At 47.0% G+C, this 19,230-nt stretch overlaps 2 protein-coding genes across 2 annotated transcripts; both read right to left on the bottom strand.

Moving 5' to 3' along the window:
- Window positions 1-588: 588 nt before the first annotated feature.
- LOC129349906 (dnaJ homolog subfamily C member 1-like) lies at window positions 589-7,333 on the bottom strand. The gene is made up of 12 exons (XM_055014752.1): window positions 7,123-7,333; window positions 6,332-6,433; window positions 5,901-5,947; window positions 5,666-5,831; window positions 5,379-5,476; window positions 5,216-5,309; window positions 4,422-4,506; window positions 4,152-4,312; window positions 3,947-4,066; window positions 3,799-3,847; window positions 3,204-3,577; window positions 589-938 (listed from the first exon to the last, which is right to left on the bottom strand). Exons 1-12 carry the CDS (start codon window positions 7,279-7,281, stop codon window positions 870-872), a joined length of 1,524 nt encoding a protein of 507 aa, XP_054870727.1. The 5' UTR covers window positions 7,282-7,333; the 3' UTR covers window positions 589-869.
- A 237-nt stretch (window positions 7,334-7,570) lies between these two features.
- On the bottom strand, window positions 7,571-19,230 carry LOC111577602 (cadherin-7-like). Its single transcript, XM_035954513.2, has 12 exons — window positions 19,135-19,230; window positions 18,089-18,783; window positions 17,347-17,641; window positions 15,806-15,925; window positions 13,632-13,799; window positions 11,900-12,087; window positions 10,803-11,056; window positions 10,542-10,678; window positions 10,346-10,467; window positions 9,655-9,772; window positions 9,329-9,568; window positions 7,571-8,888 (listed from the first exon to the last, which is right to left on the bottom strand). The coding sequence occupies exons 2-12, from the start codon at window positions 18,323-18,325 to the stop codon at window positions 8,377-8,379; spliced, it is 2,391 nt and encodes a 796-aa protein (XP_035810406.1). The 5' UTR covers window positions 18,326-18,783; window positions 19,135-19,230; the 3' UTR covers window positions 7,571-8,376.

The following is a 19,230-nucleotide window of genomic DNA, read 5'->3' as shown; positions in this document are numbered from 1 at the left end:
CTCTGAACTAATGTTGTTCCTCAGACTTCTGAGGAGGTTCTCAATCATCCAGGTCCTGGTGATGGTAGGAGCTTCAGGAGAAACCAACTGGAGGTTCTGGAAGACGTTTCTAGAAAGCTCCTACCATCTCCTCATCCTGTAGATGTTTTTCTATCTCCTGACTTTTCCTCTCGACTCTGCTCATCATCTGAAGATGTTTCTCCATGCTGGATGGATCTCCAACTACCTGCTCCTCTGTTTTGTTTCAGCTGCATTTAGTCTCTCTAAGGAAACACTGCCTGCAGTTCAACCTGAAACTCTCTGAATGCTTTGGTCTCAGCTGGTCCTGGAGAACCAGAACCAGGAGGAGGTTCTGGCTCTGAGGCATAGAATAAAAAGACTGAGGATTTTAGTTTATTTCTGGTTAAGTTTTCCTGATTAAGCTGAATGTCACACGTGACGTTCAAGGACCATGGTTAATCTAAAACCCTGATGATTCTGTTCTACGGTTTATAAAGGTTTTTTTGGTTTGGAGCTCAGAGGTGGATATTTTAAATCATTAAAACATGAATAAAAACAGCGACAGAATCAGTAAATTTGACTCTTGGATTATTTAAAAGCTGATTTTATTTCATCTGCAAAAAAACAAAAACACCAACATGTCAGCTGTTGGTGTTCCTGCGCTGTAAACGGTAATAAATACTGATTATTGATCTGTGAACACTCAGTGACCGGCAGCATGCTGAACGGAGATAAGGCACAAGGAGCTGGGAGGTCACACCTGAGCAGGTAAAGATGCACACTGTGAGTCAGTCCAATCAGGAGGCAGCACAGCAGGTCACTTGATTCTTCACCTGTCAGGAGGCGGAGTCAGCAGTCACCACCTGCTATCAGCTCTTTGCCTGTTTCCTCTTCTGGACAAGTTCAGCCAACATCTTGTAGCGGATCATACACTCCTCCTGCAAGCAGCACAGGTCAGAATGGTTTAAACAGAACCAGTAAACAACGTAATAACAACACATTCACAACATAATAACATATTCACAACACATTCACAACATAATAACAACACATTCACAACATAATAACATATTTACAACACATTCACAACACATTCACAATATAATAACACATTCACAACGTAATAACATATTCACAACATAACACATTCAGAACATATTAACAACACGTTAACAACATAACGTATTGTGCTTTTTGACAACTCTTATAGTTAGGACTGACTGGGGGACCCTGAGGGGGTCAGCTGGAGTCTTCCTCTTGGACGTCCCTTAGTTCTGCCCCGAGTTCTGCTGCTACAGGCCTAGGCTGCTGGAGGACCTCTCTGGATGCACTGAGCCCTTCTCTAGCTACCATTATATTTAATATATATATACCATTATTGCATTACACTCACTCTGTTTCTTTCTGTGTCCTTTCTCTGAGTGTCCCTTTATGTTCCTTGTTCCCCACCCTCATCTTCTCCGATCACTCCCCCTCTCTACCTCTCTACCTCTACCTCTTCTGTGCCTCTCAACCCTCCTTCCAGCAGGCAGATGGGTTCCCCCACATTAGAGCCGGGTTCTGCTCCAAGTTTCTTCCTGTTAAAGGGTGTTTTTCTGCCACTGTCTCCTTAGGGCTGCTCTGGGGGTTCATATGGGTTCTGGAAAGTGTCTTGAGACAATCTGACCTGTAATTGCCGCTATATAAATAAAACTGAATTGAATTCACAACACATTCACAACAAACATTTCTTAGTCCTGTGCATGTTCTAAAGAGCAGAGAACCCAACAATCCAAAGTTGACTTTGGGTTCCCTCTGAGCTGCAGTCAGATACAGAGGGAAGGAACCAGACAGAACCAGGCTCAGGGAAGGCAGGTATCTGCCTTTAGTTGGGGTGAAGGTGGGGATGAGGGGGATATCAGATGGAGAACAAACAGTACAGAACAATGAACATTCTGGAGGTTGGTGAGAACAGAAGCTCCAGATCAGAGAACACAGTCAGTGGATGTAAAGGTGAGATCTACCTGTATGAAGAGGAGCCCAGTGCATCATAAGAATCTACAGCAGCAGAACTAAGGGACAGATGAGCTGATGCTGAGCAGCTCTAACTATCAGCTCAGAGGAACGTTCTCATCCTGGTCTTAGAGTAAAGAGGCTGTCTGCCTCCAGAACCCAAACTGGGAGCTGGTTCCACCACAGAGGAGCTGATAACTGAAGGTTCTGCTTCTGGAACCTCTGGAACCAGCAGTAAAGCTGCAGTCTGAAAGGGAAGGGTTCTGATAGCACGATGTGGAACAGTCAGGTCTTTAAGATACGATGGAGCTGCTCACTAAGAGTTTAGATGTTAGAAGAAGGATTTTAGATTCTATCCTGGATTTTACAGGGAGCCATGAAGAGAAGCTAACAGGAGAACTCTGTTCCTGGTTCCTGTCAGGACCTCCTGATCATCAGGGACTACAGTAGTCCAGCCTAGAAGTTCTAAATGCATGGACTAGTTCCTCAGCATCACTCTGAGACCAGATGTTCCTGATTTTACAACATTAGATGATAGAAAGCTGTCCTACAGACTGGCTTATATGTTGAAGGACAGATCCTGGTCAGAGAGAACTCCAAGGTTCTCTACAGTAGAACTGGAGGCAGCACCATCTAGAGGAACTATCTGGTTAGATGGAGTGTTGCAAATACAAGAACTTCAGTTTGTCTGGATTTAAATGGAGAAGGTTCCAGGTCATTCAGGTCTTTATGTCCTTCAGACATGTTGGAGTTCCACCAACTGATTGGTTCTATCTGGTTCCATAGATAAATAAAACTGGGTGTCATCTGCATCTAGTTATTATCAGTTATCAATCAGTTATCAATCAATCAATTAGTCGTCAATCGGTTGTTAATCAGTCGACAATCATTTATCAATCAGTTTTTATCTACTGATCAATACTGTGTGTTCAGCTCTCTGCTGCAGACGTAAACTGGTTAAACTGGTTTGGTGAAATTAAATGAATTTAAATCAGTTTATCTGTAAATGAATTAACCAAACTGCTCCTTTATGTTCTGTAGGCGGAACCTCCTCTCTGAGTTCAACCAATCAGCAGTGATCCAGGACCACTCAGGAGAACCGACCCTGGAGGAGGAACCTTGTCCTCCCCTGAGAATGGTTCTGGATGGTTCTATAGGAACGTTCCTGCAGGGAATACCAGCTTAAAGCTTCTCTGTTCCATCCGCCTCACCTTTGTCTTTCCTGGAACCACCTTGGCGATGCGATCCCAGCGTTCTGCGGTTCCTCGGGGAAACTGTTGCAGAGCAAGTTCCAGCAGTTTCTGCTGGTTCTGAGTCCAAACAGCAGAGTCCACCTTCTCTCTGTTCGCCTGAGGCTCCACCTCCTCGTCCTCCGCCGCCGTCGGGTCAAAGTCTCTCTGCCGACGACCTCTGACTTTCACCTCCCCTCCGTCTGTCACCGCGGAACACTTCCTGTTTCTCCTCCGGACCGCCGGAACCTCCTCGTCCTCCTGTTCCTCCTCACAGGCCCCGCCTACCCTCTGAGTCATCACTCTGTCATCCACAGCAGGGGGAGGGGCTTTCAGCTCTGACAGCTTCACCAGACCTGAACCCAGAGAATGGCACGGTTAGCGGACAGGAGAACCTCAGGAGAACACAGTAGAACCTGTTTCTGACAGGAGAACCTCAGGAGAACCTGACCCTGACAGTAAACCTCAGTAGAACCTGACTCAGTAGAATTCAGTAGAGACTGATGCCTGTAGAACCTCAGAGGAGACTGACAGTAGAACAGTAGAACCTCAGCAGAACCTGTTCCAGTGAGTTTACCTGAGCTGTGGCTCACGTTGTCCTTCACCTGTTTGACTTTGGTGGTCACCTGTTGAAGGAAACATTCAGTTAGAGACAGGAACCACAGCAGCACCAGAAGGACTGATGAGGTTCTGGACTGGTTCAGAACCAGAATAACGGGTCTCACGTCGGCCACCGATCGGCCCAGTTCATGAGCGATCTTCTCCCATCGGCCCGGAGCTCCTCCTGGGAATTTAACCATCAACCTGCTGAGGAGGCTGAGCTCCTCCTCCGTCCAATCAGCAGCCTGAGGACAGAGAGCCGGATCAATCACTGATCAATCACCGATCAATGATCACTTCCTGACCAACCACTGATCAATAGTCTCAGACCTTCCTCCTGGCAGCCCTCCTGTCCTGCAGCCAGTCGTCCATCTGGTCCTCGATGTCCTCGATGGACGTGGTCTGGACATAGCTCTGGGAGCTGCTCTCTGAGGACGGCTCATAAACAGGAAACTCCACCTTCTGCTTCTTCACCTTGGTCCTCTTCTCTCCTGCAGGACACAGAGCTCTGACTGATCAATGCGATTGATTAATGATTATCGATCGGTAATGCTGAGTTAAAGTACGGTGGCCTGGAAGGACCACATGGACATAGATTACTTGTAGCAGCTTCATGCTCAGCTTCAGCTTCTTCTCTCTGCTGCTGCTTCATCTGCTGGTAGTCCTCATAGTACTGCTTCACCTCCTGGAACACAGAGCAGAGCCAGGATCAAGACCAGGACTGAGACCACAGACCAGGACCAGGACTGAGACCAGGAACACGACCAGGACTGAGACCAGGACCAGGGCCTGGACTGAGATCAGGACCAGAACCAGGACGAGGACCAGGACTGAGACCAGGAACAGGACCAGGACTGAGACCAGGACCAGGGCCAGGACCAGAACCAGGACCAGGACTGAGACCAGGACCAGGAACAGGACCAGGACTGAGACCACAGACCAGGATCAGGAACAGGACCAGGACTGAGACCAGGAACAGGACCAGGACTGAGACCAGGACCAGGGCCAGGACCAGAACCAGGACCAGGACTGAGACCAGGACCAGGAACAGGACCAGGACTAAGACCACAGACCAGGACCAAGACTGAGACCTGGAACAGGACCAGGACTGAGACCACAGACCCAGGACCAGGGCCAGGACTGAGACCAGGACCAGGATCAGTATCAGGACTGAGACCAGAACTGAGACTAGGATCAGGACCAGGACTGAGACCAGGACTAGGACTAGGACTGAGACCATGATCAGGATCAGGACCAGGACCAGAACCAGGACTGAGACCAGGACTCGGACTAGGTTCAGGACCAGGACCAGGACCGAGACCAGAACCAGGATGAGGACTGAGACCAGGACCAGGATCAGGACTAGGACTGAGACCAGGACCAGGATCGTGTACCTGGACAGTGTGCGGCAGGTTCTTGACCGACAGGTAGAGCCAGATGCTGAGCTTCAGAGGGAGGATGTCCTGCCAGTGAGGTCGGTCCTGAACTCTGGAAAAACAACAAACAATAAGAAACACAAACAAAGACACAGCTGCAGTGATGATGTCAGAGGCGTACCTGTCAGCCCGGTCCTGACCGATACACCTGAGCTCCTCTGCAGGCCTGGAGCTCAGCTTCTTCTTCTTCTCCTTCTTCTTCTTACTCAGCAGCTCGTCCTGAAAAACACACAACACTCTGACTGGCTGCCTGCTGCGGTCTGATTGGCTGCCTGCTGCGGTCTGACTGGCTGCCTGCTAGGCTCTGATTGGCTGCCTGCTAGGCTCTGATTGGCTGCCTGCTGCGCTCTGATTGGCTGCCTGCTGTGCTTTGATTGACTGCCTGCTGCACTCTCATTGGCTGCTCACCAGCTGCTTCTCCAGGTAGATGGACCAGATGACGGCGTAGTGTCCCACAGTGAGGATGAGGAAGAGAAGGAAGCCCAGCTCGGCGTTGCTCATCTTCCTCACCCGTCTGTAATAGAAGACCGGCTGCCGCCAATCAGGGAGCCCGTTCACCAGGATGTCATCGTACCTGCCAAGACGTACCTGTTTACACTATGAGCTCTGATTGGCTGAGAAGGTGATGAGAAGTGCTGCTCACCTGCGTCGTCTCTCCTCGTCTTTCAGGACTTCATAAATGGCCACCAGCTGTAAACAGACAGTTGTTTACTCTCAGCAGTTTGTTGTGTTGCTCTGTGTTGTGTTTACAGTGTTGTTGTCATTTGTGTTTACAGTGTTGTTGTTGTGTTGTTTGTGTTATTTACAGGATTGTTGTTTGTGTTGTTTACAGTGCTGTTTGTTTGTGTTTACAGTGTTGTTATTGTTGTTTGTGTTTACAGTGTTGTTGTTGTGTGTTTGTGTTTACAGTGTTGTTGATTGCTTGTGTTTACAGTGTTGTTTGTGTTGTTTACAGTGTTGTATGTTTGTGTTTACAGTGCTGTTGATTGTGTTTAGTGTTGTTGTTTGTGTTTACAGTGTTGTTATCGTTGTTTGTGTTTACAGTGTTGTTGTTGTTTGTTTATGTTTACACACCTGTCTGAACTGAGTTTCAGCATTTTCATCTTTGTTCTTATCAGGATGCAGAATCAGAGACAGACGACGATACGCCTTCTTTATCTCTGTTGGGGACGCCTCCTGGACCACAGACAGGTAGACAGACAGACAGGTAGAGAGACAGACAGGTAGAGAGAGACAGACAGGTAGACAGGTGGAGAGACAGGTAGGTAGAGAGACAGACAGGTAGGTAGAGAGACAGACAGGTAGGTAGAGAGACAGACAGGTAGGTAGGTAGACAGACAGGTTTCAGTTGTGATGTTTGGACCTTCTATAAACAGGTTGAAGGCTTCATAAATTCAGTCTGATGTCTTTCTGAAACAAAACAGCTGATTTCAGGTAAAATAATCTGACCAGGATTCACCAGAAACTCTGAGGTTCTGTTTCCTGTCAGCAGGAACCTCAACCTGAACCTGACAGTCAGCTGTTTCCGGTGACGTCTGTTTACAGGTGTGTTAATATTCAGGTAAACAAACCAGACCACGTGACGCCAGTTTACCTGGTAGACAGCTGTCAGGATGAATTACTGGTTCCTCCACAGTCTGAACCTCAGCTTCTCTGTTAGCTAGCTGTTAGCCTCAGCTAGCCGTTAGCCTCAGCTATCAGTTAGCCTCAGGTATCGGTTAACCTCAGCTAGCCGTTAGCCTGCCGGATGCTAAATGACTTAGCCTCACTGTGTACATGGCATTCAGTTACTATCATTAGCAGGCAGCTAGCCGCCGCTGAGCGGTAACCATGGAAACAGTTAGCCATTAGCCGTTAGCACGGACCTGGTCCAGGTTCAGGAACTGGTAGAAAGTCTGCGGGATCTCCTCCACCAGGTCCAGCAGCTCCAGGTCCGCGTCCCAGGCGTTCAGAGGGGGGACCGCCGAGACCAGCAGCAGCAGCCAAGGGAGCAGGAAACGGCACGGACCGGTACGGACCCCCATCACTGAGAAACCGATCCAACACACCGGAGGAAACGGCGGCTAAAGACACGAGAGCAGTCCGCTCTGTGAGCCACACACACAACGGAAGCTCCCAGCTCAAACAGCGCTCACTGGAGCTCAGCGACCCCTGCAGGCGGGGCGGAGAACTGCAGGCTGGAGAAATAAAACAGGTTCGATAGATAGATAGATAGATAGATAGATAGATAGATAGATAGATAGATAGATAGATAGATAGATAGATAGATAGACAGATAGATAGATAACTTTATTGAAGGTATCCAGACGATCATACATGGAACATACAGATGGATCAGAAACTATGTACAGAAGAACATGTAGTTGTGGTGCTGGTCAGACTACTAAAAGTACAGAGGTGTCGTGAAAATCAGAACTAATGCTAAAAGTGTGAACAGGAGGTTTACATTATGACACGGTTTAGTGGAGTCGTGATTACAGCTGTGGAAGCATCTCCTGCAGCTACCTGGGACGACATCACTGCAGTGATCATTCACTCTTTTATGCACATGTGAGATGCTGGAATCACAGAGGATCAAACAATCACAGCTGATCAGCATTCAGGTAATGGAGCCTCCAGCACACAGGTTTCTGATTATTGATTACCTGCTAATCACAGGACTGTAATCAAACTCAACAGAATCAGGTTCCGTCTGTTGCTTTGCTGCATTTGTTGCTTCTCTTCAGGTTAGCTTAATCATAATAATAATAAAAATAATAATAATAATAACAATAATAATAATGATAACTGTAAAGGTTTGTTGCAGCGACTCCTCCTGCTGATTGGTCTCCTGGTTTTATCTCCTGTCGGTGACATCACAGACCATGGACACAGTGGTCAGGTGACTCTGGGTGTGGAACGTCAGACCTGTTGTGATTGGTCAGCTGAACAAAGTTTAATGAATGTCACAGTTTCTGATTGGACTACAAACATGGCCGACAAGCTGGACTCTCTGTAGAAATGCATGCTGGGTCTCAGAACCACTTGAGTCTCAAGCTGTGATCGTGTTCCCATTCTGACCGGTTTGATGCAGGTGGATGCTCTGGTCACACCCTCCATACCTGCTGGATCCACACCTGTCACACGCCACTGGCCACACCCCCTCCCCCTCCTTCATGGTGTCCATAGAGGTCAGCAAGCTTCCTGAAACTGGGCCCCCACTCTCTGAGGAACTCGTAGCTCTGCTCAGACTCTAACGAGCTTAACGAACTCAACGAGCTGAGCGACTGGGTGGCCGACCCACGACCCTCGAAGGCGTAGGTCTGCAGTGAGTCGTAGGGCGGCGCCGTCGGATCCAGGCCCGCCTCCTTCAGGCGGTCTCTGATGAATTCCTGGAAGAGCCTGTTTTTGTCCTTGTGGGGCCCTGGGTTCCTGGTGAGCGACGGCGGGGGCAGTGGCTCAGCGGCGTCTCGGCCGGCCGGCTGCGTTTGGTTCAGGTGTCTCAGAGCGAACATGTCAAAGGCCTCGGTGTCCTCCTCTCCTCCACCTTCATCATCGTAGCAGACGATGTTCTCACGAATGTCTCGCTCATCGTCTATCAACAGAGGCTCCGCCCTCCTGCGGTTCATGGCAATTGTTACCATGACGACACCTGAGGAGACAGAGGGGGCGGAGTCAAGACAGCAATGTAGCAAGGCAATGCTAACGGCAGCGAGTCTGAGGTCCACTTTAAATTGGTGAGGTTCCAAACATAAAACTCTGCAGAATAATTCTTTAATTACACCTGAGAACACCTGATAATATCTGAGTACACCTGAACACAGGGGCAGGGCCTCAGCAAGGTGGAAGTTTGAGGATGTATGGACCTGAAGAGGGACACCTGGTCTGGATCAACAGACCTGCAAACTCTTCCTCATATGGAACCTGAAGGGCGGGGTTTAGGAGGTGATGACATCATGATGGTGGGGTTTGGAGGTGGTGACATCATGAGGGTGGGGTTTGGAGGTGGTGACATCATGAGGGCGGGGTTTGGATGTGATGACATCACAAGGGTGGGGTCTGGAGGTGGTGACATCATGTCTAAGGCTGTACCCAGCAGAATGCAGGTGAGCAGAACTGCAGTGGAGGTGCCGAGGCCATCTGGTAGCTCCGCCCCCTGGCTGCAGTGCTGGTGGTTGCCGTGGACGTCGCAGTCGCAGACGGTGACAGTCAGCGTGTTCGTGCTGCTCAGAGATGGAACGCCGCCATCAGAAATCACCACCGGCAGGAAGTGGAGCAGCCGTTCCCGCCGCACAAATCCAGCTCGTCGAGTCAGGACAGACGCTGTGTTGTCTGAGGAGGCAGGTGACAGGAGCAAACACCTGAGTGATTTCAGCAGGTGTGAAACGGGTGAACATCAGACTGACGGTAGACCTTACCATTGTTGTCTCTCAGGGTGAAACTCAGGTTCCCAGCAGCCTCAGTGCTTACAGAAAACAGGAACTGATGTCCGTTCTCTGGTTTGTCTGGATCCACCGCACTCACTGTCTCAACAACCTGCAGGTCAGGACAGGTGTCAGACAGGTGAAAATCTGTACCAGCAGGTGAACATCTGCACCAGCAGGTGAACATCTGCACCAGCAGGTGAACTGCACCAACAGGTGAACATCTGTACCAGCAGGTGAACATCTGCACCAGCAGGTGAACATCTGCACCAGCAGGTGAACATCTGCACCAGCAGGTGAACATCTGCACCAGCAGGTGAACATCTGCACCAGCAGGTGAACATCTGCACCAGCAGGTGAACATCTGCACCAGCAGGTGAACATCTGCACCAGCAGGTGAACTGCACCAACAGGTGAACGTCTGTACCAGCAGGTGAACGTCTGTACCAGCAGGTGAACGTCTGCACCAGCAGGTGAACATCTGCACCAGCAGGTGAACATCTGCACCAACAGGTGAACATCTGCACCAACAGGTGAACTCTTACCTGTTGTTGGTGCAGATGACTACATGTGTGCAGAGCTTTGGGGAAAGGTGATGTTGGTTCTCACAATGAACCTGTTTGTAAACTGAAGGTATAACAGATGAGGTCTATGTGATCATAAACTTAGAACAGGTGAGGCTTACCTGTCCAGGTTGGGCATTCTCACAGACAAACGTTTGGTAATCCACGGCAAAGCTCGGGGCATTGTCATTAACGTCCGCCACAGAGACCAGAACCACAGCTTTCCCCACCTGAGATGGATCCACTGACACAGAGACACACCTGTAAGGTATCTCTGTCACAGACAGGTGTGACATTGTGTGACATCATGGGACTCACAGGTCTCCGTGGCGACAACAGTGATGTTATGCAGAACGCTGAGCTCTCTGTCCAGACGTCTATTTGTCCTGATCACACCGGAACTGCTGTCGATGTCGAAGTAACGCTGGAGGTCTGTCTGTCTGTCGATGGAGTACCTGTGGACAGACAGACAGACAGGCAGACATACATGTAGACAGACAGACAGACAGACAGACAGACAGGTGTTCTTTAGGTTCTGATCTGGCTGCTCTGGGTTCTGCCATCGACTCGTCGTCCTACCTCACAGGGCTGTTGGAGGCGTCGGGGTCGTGAGCTGAGACTGATCCAAGGTCGGTTCCTACCGGAGCCGCCTCGGACACTGCCATCCGGCTGATGGAGGCCGAGAACACTGGAGGCTCGTCCACGTTCTCCACCAGGAGCCGAACCATCACCACATCGCTGAAAGGACCTGCCGACAGGTAGCGGGTGTCCACATAGCGATTGGACGCCTCGACGCGTAGAGTGTAGCTGGACTTGGCTTCAAAGTCCACAGCCTGACGGGATCAGGTACAGGAGATGATGAGTGAAGCTGAAAGACATCAAGGTCCCTCACAGGCAGCTAGAACACATCTGGAAAGAGTCATCTGGAGGCTGCTTTAAAGGACTGAGTGATCTTCCCTGAGGCTAAATTTAAACTCTGCCAGCTGCTCTAGAGGCTCCAGGGGACCGACTGATGATGGGAGGTTCTGGATCAGAACTGGACCATCTGTTGTCTCAACAGAACACCATGAATGTGTTGATCCACATCACATCAGGGTCGATTTCAACGGCATCAGAGCCATTTTTAGCTGATCAGTGTTGATATGAACTAAACCTGATCCTCTGTTTTCATCCATGTGTCGTTCATTTGAATAATTCCTCCAATAAATGCAGAACAACCAGTCAATAACTGAGTCATCTAAACAGAAACTGCTCTGTGTTCCACTATGAGGACTGTCTGAGCTGATTGAGCTCTGAGCCTCCTCTGGTCTCTACAGTAGAATGCTGTGAGGAGCTCCACCTGGTGGCACAACCCGGAACTACAGCTGATCTGTGTTCTATCCCAAGAAAACGTTATCAGGTATCAGTAGATACTAAATATGAAATGACTCGGATCAGGACTTCCCCAAACAATCCTGCTGTTAACAGACGGTCAGTAAGCTCCGAATCAGTTTAAACTTTAAGTAAACTTATGGAGGCTTGATTGTGCTAAATACAGCAGAACCTGTGTTTAGCTGAGAGTAATCAGCAGCAGCACGTTAAGGACCAGATCCAGAACCAGAATACTTTCACCCAGAAGAAGAAGATGTCTGCAGGGACAAACTGGTGACCAGCGCCGAGGACAGGAGGACCAGTACCTTGTGAAGGATCACCAGTCCTTCCTGTGTATCTGGATCACAGAGGATCCGGAAGGTTCCCAGTCCGTCTCCATCCAGAATCTTGTAGTCCACCTCTGCATTCGGACCCACATCCAGATCCACAGCTTTGATCTTTGCGACCACAGACGAAACCAGGGCCGCCTCTGGAAGACTGAACTGGTAGCTCTCTGTAGGAACAGTACACACAGCTAGTACCGGTACACACAGGTAGTACCGGTACACACAGGTAGTACCGGTACACAAAGGTAGTACAGGTATACACAGCTTGTACAGGTATACACAGCTAGTACAGGTACACACAGCAAGTACCGGTACACACAGCTAGTACCGGTACACACAGCTAGTACAGATACACACAGCTAGTACCGGTACACACAGCTAGTACCGGTACACACAGCTAGTACCGGTACACACCGCTAGTACTGGTACACACTGCTAGTACAGGTACACACAGCTAGTACCATTATACACTGCTAGTACAGGTACACACTGCTAGTACAGGTACACACAGCTAGTACCAGTACACACTGCTAGTACAGGTACACACTGCTAGTACAGGTACACACAGCTAGTACCAGTACACACTGCTAGTACAGGTACACACTGCTAGTACAGGTACACACTGCTAGTACAGGTACACACAGCTAGTACCAGTACACACAGCTAGTACCGGTGCACACCGCTAGTACAGGTACACACAACTAGTACAGGTACACACAGCTAGTACAGGTACACACAGCTAATACCGGTACACACAGCTAGTACAGGTACACACAGCTAGTACAGGTACACACAGCTAGTACAGGTACACACAGCTAATACCGGTACACACAGCTAGTACAGGTACACACAGCTAGTACAGGTACACACAGCTAGTACAGGTACACACAGCTAATACCGGTACACACAGCTAGTACAGGTACACACAGCTAGTACCGGCACACACAGCTAGTACAGGTACACACAGCTAGTACCGGCAGTACTGGTACACACAGCTAGTACTGGTACACACAGCTAGTATAGGCACACACTGCTAGTACCGGTACACAGCTAGTACCGGTACACACAGCTAGTACCAGTACACACAGCTAGTACCAGTACACACCGCTAGTACAGGTACACACCGCTAGTACCAGCACACACAGCTAGTACCGGTGCACACCGCTAATACCAGTACGCACCGTTAGTACCAGTACACACAGCTAGTACCGGTACACACAGCTAGTACCGATGCACACTGCTAGTACCGGTACACACCACTAGTACCGGTACACACCACTAGTACCGGTACACACTCCTAGTACAGGTACACACAGCTAGTACCAGTACACACAGCTAGTACCAGTACACACAGCTAGTACCGGTGCACACCGCTAGTACAGGTACATACAGCTAGTACCAGTACACACTGCTAGTACAGGTACACACTGCTAGTACAGGTACACACAGCTAGTATCAGTACACACTGCTAGTACAGGTACACACAGCTAGTACCAGTACACACAGCTAGTACCGGTGCACACCGCTAGTACAGGTACACACAACTAGTACCAGTACACACTGCTAGTACAGGTACACACAGCTAGTACCAGTACACACTGCTAGTACAGGTACACACAGCTAGTACCAGTACACACAGGTAAGCTAGTAGAAGTAAACACAGGTACGCTGGAACAGGTACTCGGTATCTCAGGGTTCAGGTGGGACTCACTGCGGGGGAAGCGAGGCGGGTTGTCGTTGACGTCGGTGATCGTCACAGTGACGGAGGTGGTTCCTGACAGACCTCCCATCTGACCCATCATGTCTTTGGCCTGGATGACCAGCAGGTAGTGCTCCTGCACCTCCCTGTCCAGGTCAGGTACAGCCGTCCGCACTACACCTGCAGGACAGGTGAGAATATATCTGATCAGCTTGGAACAGTTCAGGTAGAAACACTCACAGTGAAAATGTTTTTTCCTGATAGAACATGAAACATTCCAGAAAAGTCAGAGAACTAATGTTCATCGAAACTCTTCTATCTCAGTCAGCTGCAGCATGAAGTTCACAAAACTTTACTGTTCAGAGGGAATAAGCTCAGAGATTTAGAGTGCTGTGGCCAAAAACAAGAGAGGCCACCAAGACTCCATACATCAACATCACATCATCATGTCGGAAATCATCTTAGTCCAGTTCTGACTAAATGTTGATGCGGACTCATTGGTAGGAACCAGAACCTGGAGTTCATAGGGGTCTAAATGTTGGTGTTCATGAGGTCTAGATGTTGGTGTTATCAGTGCAGATTTATAAGCTGCTTTGAGGGTAAATTTAGTACTAGAGGATAAATGTAGTATTAGAGGGTAAATGTAGTATTAGAGGGTAAATGTAGTATTAGAGGGTAAATGTAGTACTAAAGGGTAGGATGTACTGCAGTAAACCCGTTTTCTCTCCATGTCAGTAGATGTAGATCAGCTGTAGTTCCTGGTTGTTCCACCAGGTGGAGCCTCTTCCTGTTTAATCCAGAGGATGTTGTTATCATGTTATGTTACAGCAGAGAGCATTGTGGGAGTTTAACTATCAACAAACACTAATGATCAGGATTAGATTTTCTACAGATCAATGAAACAGATCCAGATCCTTGAGATCAGATCAGAACGTTTCTGCTTTAGAACATGAACCTGCTGGAATGAGGATGTGCTCCTCCTGAATGACCCACTAACAGCAGATGATCACCATCATGTGACCTCTGCTTCCTCTGGATGAAGAGTTTCAGAGGAAGTCTTTTAATCTGGTTTAATCTGGTTTAATCTGATATAATCTGATGTTTGGCCTGCAGAGGAGGTTCCTGTGGTCCAGATCATTTACAGGTCAGTGTAGTAAACAGGCTCCACCACAGCAGTGACTATAAAAACTCCAACCACTGTATCTCCTCACAGTAATCAGATTACTTCTGACAGTAGAGTATTGTTTCTGAGCCCAACTCATTGATCTTCATCTGACCAAACTGTTCTCCAACATCCATCAGGGTTCTTCTCAGGTTCTTCAGGGAGTTTAGTTCTGAGCAGCAACCACGTTTAGTTGTTGCTGAGTGATTATGATGTGTATTTACGTTGTGTATTTACATTGTGTGTTTATGTTGTGTGTTTACATTGTGTGTATTACTGTTGTGTGTTTATGTTGCATAAATATGTTGTGTATTTGCGTTGTGTATTTATGTTGTGTATTTATGTTGTGTGTATTGTTGTTTTGTATTTATGGTGTGTGTTTACGTTGTGTATTTACGTCGTGTGTTTACGTTGTGTATTTACGTTGTGTGTATTGATGTTGTGTATTTATGTGTGTATTGTTGTGTATTTACATTGTGTATTTGCATTGTGTATTTGCGTTGTGTATTTATGTTATGTGTATTGTTGTTGTGTATTTATGTTGTGTGTTTACGTTGTGTATTTGCATTGTGTTTGCAGCCTGAACTTTCAGTATCTTCTTTCTAAAGTGTTTTTAATTGTTCATCAGAAGGAATCCTCTGGTTTTATAATAAAGCAGTTATTGAGAGTCACGGTATGTACAGGTGATGTTACACAGGTGTGAACTCAGTGATGTCATTAAATGAGACCATCACATCACAATCCTAATGTATCTGATGAAACGTGTGAGTGGTCAGTCAGCATTCAGGTGTGTTTAGGTAGGTTCAGGTGTGTGTCCAGGTGTGTCCAGGTGTGTGTCCAGGTGTGTCCAGGTGTGTGTCCAGGTGTGTCTAGGTGTGTCCAGGTGTGTCCAGGTGTGTGTCCAGGTGTGTCTAGGTGTGTGTCCAGGTGTGTCCAGGTGTGTCTAGGTGTGTCCAGGTGTGTGTCCAGGTGTGTCCAGGTGTGTCTAGGTGTGTCCAGGTGTGTCCAGGTGTGTTCCTGTCACCTGTCTTTGGCTCCACAGAGAAGTGTGTCTGCCCCTGCAGGATGCTGTAAACCAGTCTGGCAGAGTTTCCGTAGGTGGGATCATCAGCGTCCGTGGCAACCACCGTCACCACAGACGTACCTGCAGAGAAACACCTGCGTGATTCAAACTCAATCTTTATTCGCACAAAGACGGCCTCATTTAGCAAAGTCCAGCTATTCTTCAGAGAACATCACAGCATGTCCTTAAACCAGCGTTAATCCTTCAGATCTGAACGCTGAAACCCTACTGAGCATGTGCAGCAGGGCCCAGTGAGGTGGAGCTAACCTGGAAGCGACATCATGTTTGGATCAGCTGAGTTTCACATTAAGAGCCTGTTTAAGTTCTGATTTTCACATTAAGAGTCTGTTTGAGTTCTGATTTTCACATTAAGAGTCTGTTTGAGCTCTGATTTTCACATTAAGTTTTAGTTTTAGTTTTTATTCTTTACTTCATTCATTTGTAAAATAAAAAAATTTAATGTAAATACAAACTTCTCCAAACTAGAATGAAAGGGAGCATATATATATATATATATATATATATATATATATATATATATATATATATATATATATATATATATATATATATATATATATATATATATATATATATATATATATATATATATATATATATATAAAATAAATAATTCAATAAAATAAAATAGCTGCTGGCCAACACAGACAGTGACATACCATTATGGTTCTCAAGTTACGATTCAGTTAATACTATTCAAAACAACAAAAATGACAATGATATGACATCAAACATAACTAACATATTTCATTATATTTCTTTAACATGCTAGCTTTAATTATTCTTTTAAATGGGATGTTTGACTTGGATTCTTTCATTTCTTTGTTCAGATTGTTCCATAAACTGATTCCTTTTACAGACACACAACATTCAATCAATCTAGTCCTGAACCATGGTTTTTTAAACATCTCTGTTCCTTTTAAGTTATACTTGCTTTCTCTTTTTCCAAATCTTTACTGGATGTTAATTGGCAACGTATTTATGTGAGCTTTCAACATAAATTGCAGAATACTATAATCTACTAATTCTTGAAATTTCAACAGTTCTAACTGAAGAAATAATGAATTTGTTGGATCTCTATATTGTTTTTTACTGATTATACTTATGGCTCCTTTCTGGAAAATGAAAATTGACTGAGTATATGTTTTGCAGGCATTTCCCCATACTTCAATGCAGTAAGAGCTTCTTTGACTTCTGATTTTCACATTAAGAGTCTGAGTTTTGATTTTCACATTAAGAGTCTGAGCTCTGATTTTCACATTAGGAGTCTGAGTTTTGATTTTCACATTAAGAGCCTGTTTGAGCTCTGATTTTCACATTAAAGCACTAGACTGTGACGTGCAGCACTAGTTTCTGCTCGTTGTCTCTAACGAGTCGCTGCTGATCTAATTAGCATTCAGCAGATGATTTTTATTTCTGCTGAGTTGAACCTGGTTCTATCACACCCATGGATTTGCTGATGATGTTCTCCTCAGACTCACCTACAGGAGAGCATTCAGCCACCTGGGCCGTGTACGGTCCGTCCAGGAACCGGGGCTCATTGTCGTTGATGTCCTGGACTTTGATGATGAACTGGGACTCGGGTTCCACCAGCAGATTGGTGCTCCGGTCCCGGGCCTGGGCCCTCAGGGTGTAGTAGGCCTGCTGCTCCCGGTCCAGCCTCCTGATGGCGTGAATGTCCCCCGTGTCCTCATCGATGGAGAAGATGGACTTGGCTCCTTCACCGCTCAGGATGTACCTCACCTGCCCGTCACCTTTGTCCACGTCAGAATGTAGCTGCAGGGACCAGAAGCAGAGAACCAGCAGAGAACATGAAGGTCTGTGGTCTCCTGAGATGTTCCTCCACCCTCCTGTTCTGGTTCTGGAGGTTCTCTTCTGTGCAGCCAGCTGAGCTCACAGCTCTCCATGGGAAGGACTCTAACTGCAGAAGAACATCACAGCAGAGCACAGACCTTCTACAGTGAGGTCCTCACCATCATCCACACCTGGAGGCAGGTGAGTCCTCCTTAACAGGTCGCTGGTCCAGGACCAGGACCTGCACCTGGACCAGGACCAGGACCTGGATCATGTATTGATCAGATATTGATCAGGTATTGATCATGTATTGATAAGGTATTGATCAAGTATTGATCAGGTATTGATCAGATATTGATCAGGTATTGATTATATATTGATCATATATTGATCAGGTATTGATCAGGTGATCTAGGATGAGTTTCGTACCTTTCCGACGTACAGCGGCTCGTCCCCCACGTACTCTTCCAGGATGAAGAACTGGTTCCACACCCAGCTCCTTCTCCTCCTCCTCAGGTGGGACTGAACTCCTGCTCGTCCCCCCTGTCCTCCTGAGGACACCTGAGGGAGGAGCACCGAGTTCAGCGTCATCATGCCGTAACCTGACTCTGCCCACAGGACCAGGAGGAACATACTGAGCGCGCTCAGAGAACAGAGACCGTTCATCTCTGAAGAGACAGGAAGAGACAGGTACCGTCCAATAGGAAGACGCTAAACTGTCCAATAGGAAGAATCTAAACCGTCCAATAGGAAGATGCTAAAATGTCCAATAGAAAGACGTTAAACCGTCCAATAGGAAGACGTTAAACTGTCCAATTGGAAGACATTAAACCGTCCAATAGGAAGACGTTAAACCGTCCAATAGGAAGACGTTAAACTGTCCAATTGGAAGACATTAAACCATCCAATAGGAAGACGTTAAACCGTCCAATAGGAAGATGTTAAAGTGTCCAATAGGAAGACAGTAAAGTGTCCATTAGGAAGATATTAAAGTGTCCAATACGAAGACAGTAAACCGTCCAATAGGAAGACGGTAAAGTGTCAGAGATGTTGAATTGTCCGTTCTGTCCGGTGTTGAGGAGACAAACGTTTCCTTTGGGACACAGGAGACGTCCAGCTGGACCCTTTGAGACAAACACAGAAAGATTTTCAAAGAAATAATGAAAGGTCACAATGAGATGGAGGACAGAGAGTAAAAACCAATAATCTGCCAATAATTAGATCAATAATAGAACTAAATCATCCTGATAGTTTCAGCAAAACAGAAAAAAATAATCTTCTTCAGAGTTCCTTCTTTTCTTGGTGTTTCATGAATAATAATAATAATAATAATAATGATAATAACTTCAGGCTTCATGTTTGGAGTCAGATATTAAAACGTTCCTGTGAACACGTTTATTCATGCGTTAATCTGCAGCTGATCCTGTTAATCTGCTCCACCAAACTCATCCAGACTGAAGCTCAGCTCATCTCACCGTCCAGCAGGAGTCCTCCTGATCACTGCTGATTATTGATTATTGATGACAGGAGAATAACAGAGACACCTCCTGCTCCATCTGTGTCCTGCTGCC

The sequence above is a fragment of the Amphiprion ocellaris genome, chromosome 10 (genome assembly GCF_022539595.1).
Source record: "Amphiprion ocellaris isolate individual 3 ecotype Okinawa chromosome 10, ASM2253959v1, whole genome shotgun sequence".
NCBI classification, from domain to species: domain Eukaryota; kingdom Metazoa; phylum Chordata; class Actinopteri; family Pomacentridae; genus Amphiprion; species Amphiprion ocellaris.
The sequence above is the reverse complement of the archived record's forward strand: the minus strand, read 5'-3'. Positions and strand labels throughout refer to the sequence as shown.

Bases quoted from the DNA above. Each gene is read 5' to 3' on its own strand.
- LOC129349906 (XM_055014752.1), bottom strand. From the start codon at position 7,281: ATGGGGGTCCGTACCGGTCCGTGCCGTTTCCTGCTCCCTTGGCTGCTG. The intron at 3,578-3,798 runs GTAAACTCACTG...CTCTGGGTTCAG, and splicing joins CAACGTGAGCCACAGCTCAG to GTCTGGTGAAGCTGTCAGAG. The intron at 939-3,203 runs GTGAGGCGGATG...TGCTGCTTGCAG, and splicing joins TGGTTCCAGGAAAGACAAAG to GAGGAGTGTATGATCCGCTA.
- LOC111577602 (XM_035954513.2), bottom strand. From the start codon at position 18,325: ATGAACGGTCTCTGTTCTCTGAGCGCGCTCAGTATGTTCCTCCTGGTC. The intron at 15,926-17,346 runs GTGAGTCTGAGG...GTTTCTCTGCAG, and splicing joins GGCTGAATGCTCTCCTGTAG to GTACGTCTGTGGTGACGGTG. The intron at 12,088-13,631 runs GTGAGTCCCACC...CTGTTCCTACAG, and splicing joins CCCGCCTCGCTTCCCCCGCA to AGAGCTACCAGTTCAGTCTT.